The sequence below is a fragment of the Formica exsecta genome, unplaced genomic scaffold (genome assembly GCF_003651465.1).
Source record: "Formica exsecta isolate Colony F162 unplaced genomic scaffold, ASM365146v1 scaffold34, whole genome shotgun sequence".
Lineage (NCBI taxonomy): Eukaryota > Metazoa > Arthropoda > Insecta > Hymenoptera > Formicidae > Formica > Formica exsecta.
Genome location: NW_021850653.1, coordinates 305,582 through 314,357, shown reverse-complemented (window position 1 = coordinate 314,357; position 8,776 = coordinate 305,582). Strand labels below are relative to the sequence as shown.

The following is an 8,776-nucleotide window of genomic DNA, read 5'->3' as shown; positions in this document are numbered from 1 at the left end:
ATATATATATATATATATACAATTATCTATTATGTTAAGTGAATATAATAATATAATATAGCACACATACATTCTTTGTGTATTATATTTTAAAATAGTCTAATTAGCAGATATATATAAAAATATTTGTTACCTATTAGCTAACATAATTAGAGGCATATTTTTACTTTACCTGATTAGAGTTCAATGTAATTAAAATAAATCAAATAGTTATAACACATTTTTGACAGATATACTATACATAGATATAAATAATAATATATAATACAATATTACGCCAACTCAAATATTCAAATACAATATACTTATTACTCTTAAAAAAGAAAAAATTAGTATGTCGTTTCCATCTTCCAATAAACAACCTTTTTCTCTATGATATCTCTATAGAACTTATAGAAAGATTGCACTGTATAGCGTAACTCAGACTGAATTAAGTATGGCAAAATATTTTTTTTACAGGTAGCCAAACTCTTAATAGAACATTGGAATAAAGTGTAGCATAATATGTACAGCAAGAAAAATTTAAAGAATAACATAGTCTCCCATTATCCATAAACTTCAAACAATATCTACATGTCGCACTACTATAAAAGGATTGACATAACTTAATTTCTAAGAATACAGTACGTATTATTTGATAACCTACATATGCGCAATAGTAAGGACGGCAATTTGATATGCAATAAACAATGTTGTTGTCATATTATAATCACATACTGGATCATTGGCTCTTCTATCTAGGCTATTCTACCGTTTTTGGGGCTGTCCTTCTATTGCTTCCGAATTCATTTGTTCAGATTTAAAGGCATCAAGGGCACATACTTTTCACTAGGTCGAAACTTGTATTGCGAACACAATCGATCAGACACAGCCTCTGCGTAGCCATTTCTGCAATAAATTTTGTCGATCAATTAAATGATCAAACCTCGACGATATAGCAATTTGTTAGAGAGATTGTAAGATTGGCTTTTATAAGGCGAGAGAACCTTCACCAAAGCATATTAGAATTCAGATTTCATATTATTTTGTGTAGAAGAACCTTCACCAGAGAGTTAAAATTGTTAGATAAACATTGAGAATAATTATGATATGCAGAACTGTCACCATGTATATACTGAAAAAATAAAAAGACATTTACGGCGCAAAGTCCTTTTTATATTTCGAGATCTCTTCGAATAAATGGCATGACATCTTAAGGAAAATTTCTCTGTTGAACCATGAAATCCTTAAGTACGAAGGAGAAGGTTGTCAACAGCGGTCGGAACCCTCTACTCGCCGATAATTCGTTTGGGAAGTAGTACGGGGACTTTTCCCATAAAACGCAACTAAAATGATTCTACGTTATATAACAAAAAAAACGCATTTCGATAATATTTTTTAATTAAAAGAACGATCAAATCTGTTCTTGCTCCTCTTATAATGCGCAATGAAATATTTTTATTACATGTATCTAGAGTAAATATTTGTGTAAAATGGATATATATAAAAAGTTGTAAAATTTTGAATATTTTATTCTCTTATATAAAATATAAAATATGTACCTTTGCCACTGTGAACACGGTCGTCTTTCTTTGAAGCAGGTGACCTGGATAACGTTGAAGAATAGCGCGCCGAGGGTATTGGCCACTTCGGTATTGAGATTTTGTAAACATCTGCGGAATTTGGCGTCGCAATCGCAATGCGAACGAGTAAATGGTGAATTATTGCATATACCGTGTATACACTGTCCTGACTCTATCGTGAACGGGCAATGATCATGTTCTCTGCAACAAGCGTCCTCAGCCGAATGTTGACCCAAATCGTTGTAGTCAACTGTCACATTGCCCGGTCCGCACCATTTGGTACCCGGGTATATTAAACCACCACCAGGCGCTTGATTCTGCAAAAAGCACAATTATTTTTTGAAAAATTTGAAGAGATAAATGACCATTGTCTCATAAATGGAATAAAGTTTTTTTTTTAAGTAAAAAGGAAATGCACTCAAAAAAAAAGAAAAGGAATCAGGTAATAATTTGAAACATTTATTTTCTTGGAAACAAATGATATCTTACCTTCCCCTTGTCTCGCGAAGCCTTACAGGTCTCTTCAAGATCCGCAACGAGATTGCTGGAAATTTGTCGAACCTTCCTAGGATCTGCACCGAGCACCATTCTCTGGATGACCCCACGGTCATCATAAACAGCACAAAAGGGCGCGTCGGCGTTCAACTCCACCATTTTTGACATGGTAGTATCGGCGACCAGCACGCTCGCCTCGATCTTCTGGATCCAGAGGATCGGCAGAACGCTGAATAGTATAGCAATCATCTGCAAATGGTATGTAAGAAACGATAGAACCGTGCTAAACAACTTATAAGAAATGACTGGCGAATATTTCAGCGGAGGTTTTTTGTATGCTGCCGACGCAAGCAAAAAAAAAAAAACATGCAAAAATCATTCAGCGACCGACCGACCTTCTTCTTGAATGTCCGCAGCTGCGAAATTTCAACTCACGAGTGGCTTTCAAGAAAAAAAAGAAAGAAGCCATTTGCGAGTAGCCAAATAGACCTCAATTTTAAATGGCACTCTCCGATTACATCAAGGCTGTTACTATTTCAACGTCTTCGTGACTACAGAATAAAATAAAAAGCGTTGGTGCAGTAAAACTTTATTGCGCATAATGTAAATTAACATATTAGTGCAAATTATCATAAATTGACTAAGAAATTATCCAACTATTTTGTTTGGTGAATTTCTGTACTGTCTTGAAATATTTAACAAAAATTTTTAGTGAATAGTTTCTTATACACAGCGAATATTTTCGGCAAGCTACAATGCAACTCTTCGCAGCGAAAGGATTAACAAGTAGATGCGAATTGCTCATTTATCGCATTGCAATTCACTATTACGAAATATAAAGTTACGATATACACAATTTTTTAAGTCGACCAAAGTATCGTATGCCGTGTGTATCTTCATGTCATTTGTCAAAGCACAGAATTGCCGGGTGCCGGCAAACGTTTAAGTCCCCGGCGGATATATTTAATTCTGAGAATCGAACCAGTCTGTGACCTCGGCTTCGTTTGGGTCGTTTCAATTCAGATCGATCGTGAAAACGAGAGTGCGTGCCCCGAAGGAGAATACGCGCGTAACAACGATGTGGGTCAACGAGGTCCATTGACGAACTTGTCTCTTGAACCTGCGCTGCCGAGGGATGCCGATCGCCCCATAACTAATTCACGCGGTCTGGACGACTGACCCAATATACCGCATTGACGGTCATTACTCATCACGAATCACTACAATCAACTCAGCAAAACTGTTTATCCATCCGTTCTGCGTTCATGTCTGGCTCGATGGAAAAAATATAAAATAATACGAGCGAATTTTTTGCGCATAACACCACGTCTCGATAGATTTACACCTAATATCTCTCAAATCATAGGCATATTAGTTTTCTTCATTTTTCATATAGGAACACGTATTAGTACTAGTATTAGTAATCATAATTTTTGTGCAATATAATTTTAATAATTTAGTTGTTGTGATTTTTAAATAGTGTGAACAAAATCTTTCGCATTACGACATAATACATACATTAGCCGATTATGCAATGGCCGCAGATTACAGATAGAACAACAAACTGTTGAAATCGCAAATTATAGTGTGTTACAACATGAAGTTTTAAGTGAAATGAATCGATTTTCTTCTATCACAAATTCCAAAAAATTATTCGAAATATACGTATCTCAAGCATTATAGATAATGATAATAGTCCCATGCTTTCTTTACAAAATTTCCTCTCCGACTATTACATTTATTTATAAATGCAAATTTTTTTTATAACAAAATTGAAATTATTATTTTGTTAATTTTTGTTACGGAAAAATTTTCCGTAACAAATTGATCATAGAGTTATACATAAAATGTATATATATATAATTACTGACTTCTATGTTTTCGTAACTTGCATAATTGAAGATGTGAGTCAATGAGGATTATCGAACTTGTCTCTTGAACCTGCGTACCATATGTCAGCAGAATAATTCTTTTATAATTGAACGTAGTCTGGACTCTGGACAGTTCTGTGACGTATCTATAGCGTGTTCTATCATCGTTTATTGCTAATCGCGATTATTATCGAATTAGTTTGACCGACAGAGACGTAATAACAAAAACAGTCGCGATATGAAGTAGAAAATAAAAAAAAATATAAAAATACTGTGAGTGTGTGTGTGTGTGTGTATATATATATATATATATAATATATATTTTATTCCATTTTATTATGTTACCTTATATCTAAGCTTCTATTTTTGAATAATATATTTTATTATTTACATGATTATCCAATTACGCAATATTTTTTAATGATTTCCGGCATTAACGAGACTACATATGAGATGTGAAAAATAGGAGACATATGTACAAATCTATCTATCAAAAAAGATGACACAACGCGCTATGGTTAACGATAGCGATAATAAAACATCCCATCCATTCAATAATGTCTGAAGAAATAATTGCCCCTTACGAAAGATATGCTTCGAGGCATTGCAGGTAATTTAAAGTATTAACTAATCTTTAATATCTGGGATTTAAATTTGGATAATTTCTTCAATTTTTTTTGTAAATAATAATATAAAATAAAAACTTGGATTAAATGCTGAAATATTTCAATCATTTATTAGTATTATAAATAATATAATTTGATGAAACATACATTGGCACGATGCTTTTTCTTATACTTGCACTATAATATATACGATATTGTGCTTTCACCATGTTATTTTTCAATGATAAATTCTTTAATCAATTCTCTAATTTTTACGAAAATATCGGAGATCATCATTCATCATACAACTTTACAATTTTTCCCACATATTTTTTTAACTAAACTAAATTCTACTAAATTACTTAATTAATTTCATCTAAAATTAGCTATAAACACGTAGTTTTATTATGCATTTGATTTCCTGAAATTTAATTTGCAAAATTTTTCCTGTTTAATATGTTTTAACATGTTAACTCAAAAAAGATTAATGCGCTTTGAAATTTTCGCAGTATTTAGATGCAAGATAATATCAAAAATGAATCAAAAAGGTGAATCAATTCGAGTGAATTGTATCGTAAAATTTACGTCGTTCACAAAGCAGAATCGGAAGTGACCCGGGTGACCGTTCCAAGACTGAGAAATCCGCGATTATGACTGAAAGAAGATGGTACGGAAGCAGAAAGTCGGTGCAAGTATAAACTGCGCACCCACTTCGCATCCCCACCGAGCTCGTTGTACACTGCAGTGCGTAATGAACGGGCGGTAAAGAGGGTGTAGTTGCATTTCTATAGTTCGCAAAGACGATAATTCGGTAATTTCGCCAGAACGTGTGGGATATATGCTAATACTAAGATGTCACTAGATTAAATTCTATTTAAAAGACTTATCGCTGACAATTAGTTCTACAAATTTCCGCAGACGAAGAGTTAAAAGATGAAAAATATAATAAAACGACAAAAATGAAAAATGAATCATTATAAAATAGTTTTAGTAAGCATAGCGTAGCAAGCATAGGTAGATAATTGAGCGATAATTGAAATAGCGTTATCCTACCGGCAAATAGTCAAAAGCTTGTTGACTATGACAACAAGAACATGTCAGTGAGAAAAACCACTCACATCGTGCGAAACTTCTTGTAATAATAAATCTCAAATTTTTGTGTGAAATATTCAGCCGATACGATGTTTTGGAATTAAGACATGAAACGTGTCATATCAATCAGTTAATCAATGATTCGTTGAAATTCCGCGACAAAAGCATCACAACAGTGAAATTAAAATTTAAGCAATTATATTCGTGAATAAAATATCATTGCATTTACTAAAAAATGAAAAGATACATATAAATCTTATTTTGTATATTTTGATAATCTGCTAAATAAAAAATAATAAAACGGATTATACATCGAGAGATCAAATCACGCACTAGTTAATTTTACCATATAAAAATCTAGCAAGAAGAGAAAATGTATAAGAAATTACATTAGTAAAGAAAAATAATAAAAAACAAAAGTATTAATATTTTCATGCATTAATATAAATTTACATACATTAAAAAATTTGCTGTTAAGATCTTAGATCTTGCTGTGGAATGATGCGGCTGCACTTAAAAATCTCGGAAACGACGCGTGCTGCTTGCAATCACGAAATTGGCTTGTCGCTCCTCAGCGGTCACTATCAGACTGATAGTCTGAATGAGACAGGAGAGGATATTAATATTCGCGGTCGCTCATATATAAATGTGTGTATGCGGTCGCGTTGCATACGCATTGGGGGACAATCTAAATCGTGTAACACGGAGACACTGTTTATGTGGAGCAAGAGAGAGATAATTGTTTTTTCCCAGATCTATATCGTAAAAATGTATCGACAAAAAATTTGCCCGTACGTAGGTGATTTCATTAAGAGAAACATGATCTTTTTTTAATATTATAATTTCAAAAGTCATCTTATAATACCGATTTGTACGCTATGTTGAGGAATGTATACACGAGCAGCGCTAACAATATTGTTAAATAATTTTTTTAGTTTTTCAATTAACTTACTGACGTGATTTATTGATAAAATACACAGATGTCTTTTAATTATTATTATCACTTTTTATAACATAATATAATGTATACACCTTTTTATAATATAATAAATTCTAAGCACAGTGACACAAAATCGTACAATAACGACGAATCAATATAAGAATTAATTACATAAATTATACATTTCTAGGTGTAATAAAATATAGAAATAATAAATGTATGTACATGTGCATACATGTGCATATATAAAATATAGAAATAATAAATGTATGTACATGTACATTGTGCTTTCTTTAGTTTTATTAAATACCAATTAAACAACATTCAAAACATGTGTATTCATGATGTATGATGCATAATCACATATCATATATTAATCGAGTCAATTAGTGCCGTATGGATACCTTTTTTTATCATATAATTTTATTTTTATTTGAAATCTGTATTTCTAAATAAAATAATAGAAAGTCAAATAAACGTCAGAAAGAAAATCTCGATAGATCTATAGAATGAGTAATATATGGACGTTTAATCATATAAAGGTCGTGATTAACGCGCAATAAAAAATAACGGATTGTAAAATTTTTAGGGAATCCACTCTACGTCATTGGTCTCCAATCTTCCATCGTTCCTGATGTTGGTCGTTACGCGGCCGTTCCGCTCTGTTGTCGACGAAGTTGCGTGATCCTCTTCCGTTCCGGTCAACTTGTGATAAACCTGGCTTCCGGTTTGGGAGACCCACTGGACACCGTCACCGATCTTCTCCCCCGCTTTGCGCACCACGTTGCCCAAGTTTTCGGAGGTGAAAGTGTTGGGGTCGATATTGATATCCACAGTATTGTTACCATGTGGACAGCCGGATTGCGAGATGATGCTCAGATCAAACGGATCAACGCCAAACTGGCTCAGTCGCTGGCGTATCTTTTCCACCTGCGGCTGATCCAGCATCCGAGTCCTCGAGAGGATCGTGGCGCTCTGTCGATGGGCGAACGCCAACTTCTGGCACGTGAATATGCCGGCGTAAGTGTCGTAGTCGGTCATGAACACCACGTGGGAAGCGCTTCCAGCTACATCTAAATCGCAGAAATCTTAGTTACGCAACACGGAAGCTTGACTTGTAATTCGGATGGATTATTAACGAAAATTATTAACGACTATTAACAAAAAACAGAATCGTTTTTTACGAAATTAGAACGAATTAGCTATTCATCTTCAATTTACTTAATATCTTGTCATTGTCTTGTAATAGATTGAGGAAGAGGCTATAGACTGCATTTTGAAAAGCATAACTTATCTCTCACATTAGAATAGTATCTATAGAAATCGTTTATCTACACTACAGAGAGACCTCGCCACATAATATACTAAATTTTTATAAATTATTTTATTTTTTGTAAGAAATATATAAACTGTTTTAGTAAATTTAAATAATGTTATGTATTGTTAACTATTCATTTAAAGCACTTACTAAGAGGAAAACGGACTTCCATACGTCCTGGTGTACTGGGTTCCGGTACAGTCAGCTCACCAGTATAGTGATATTCATGCTTTAATGGTGTAAGACCTGCACATACGCATTACGCAATTACGGATAATTCATCCCATTTGCTAGACATTTATCCCATTGACGGGTCTTTATGACTCTCGATAAGGCCCGATGAGTTGTTCACAAAAGGTGACGTGTCTCTTTTCTTTACCAATTGCATGACACTTTTGCTGATTTTTAATTGCCTTACCTAGGATCAGATGATCGGAATCTTGCGTTATCACGTACTCGCCCGGTTCTTCTCCTCGTGTATAGTTATAAGTGATACACTTGCTACCTGTCGACGTTTTTTGGATGACATACCACAGGCCTAGGAACTAAAATTTTAAACAAGCCGATTGTTACTGAAGTAAATTAATTGTGCTTTATGAAATATAATAGAAGACATAATAAAATTCACGAAGTATGCGCGAAATAAAATACTTTACAAATTTTTTATATTTCACAGTTATTATATAGAAATATTCTTTATTACTGATAATGGTAAGACTTCGCAATCGCTTATTTGTCTTTGATAAATATAAAATATTCCGCTTACTCTGTTCATCTGAAAACCCTGCATAGGTTCCACGATGGGACAGGCACCCATATGATATGTATGAGCTTGAGTAAAAGCGAGGCATCCCGCCAATACCAAGAACCAAGCCAAGGACTGCATCTTCTAA

At 33.6% G+C, this 8,776-nt stretch overlaps 2 protein-coding genes across 6 annotated transcripts in view; both read right to left on the bottom strand.

The window, feature by feature from the left end:
- Window positions 1-6,459, bottom strand: part of LOC115238473 (LIM domain kinase 1) — a 17,700-nt gene extending 11,241 nt beyond the window's left edge. Inside the window, exons 1-3 of the mRNA XM_029812330.1 lie at window positions 6,083-6,459; window positions 2,052-2,306; window positions 1,714-1,879 (exon numbers count right to left, since the gene is read on the bottom strand). Coding sequence (XP_029668190.1) covers window positions 1,714-1,879; window positions 2,052-2,306 — 421 coding nt within the window. The 5' untranslated portion in view covers window positions 6,083-6,459. The remainder of the gene's footprint in view (window positions 1-1,713; window positions 1,880-2,051; window positions 2,307-6,082) is intronic.
- Window positions 6,460-6,837: 378 nt separating this feature from the next.
- The window catches only part of LOC115238474 (apolipoprotein D-like), a 3,263-nt gene continuing 1,324 nt past the window's right edge, over window positions 6,838-8,776 (bottom strand). For all 5 annotated transcript variants that reach the window (XM_029812334.1, XM_029812333.1, XM_029812332.1 and 2 more), the window contains exons 2-5: window positions 8,650-8,772; window positions 8,302-8,428; window positions 8,034-8,129; window positions 6,838-7,638 (exon numbers count right to left, since the gene is read on the bottom strand). In XM_029812334.1, the coding sequence (XP_029668194.1) occupies window positions 7,151-7,638; window positions 8,034-8,129; window positions 8,302-8,428; window positions 8,650-8,769 (831 nt within the window). In that variant the 5' untranslated portion in view covers window positions 8,770-8,772 and the 3' untranslated portion in view covers window positions 6,838-7,150. The remainder of the gene's footprint in view (window positions 7,639-8,033; window positions 8,130-8,301; window positions 8,429-8,649; window positions 8,773-8,776) is intronic.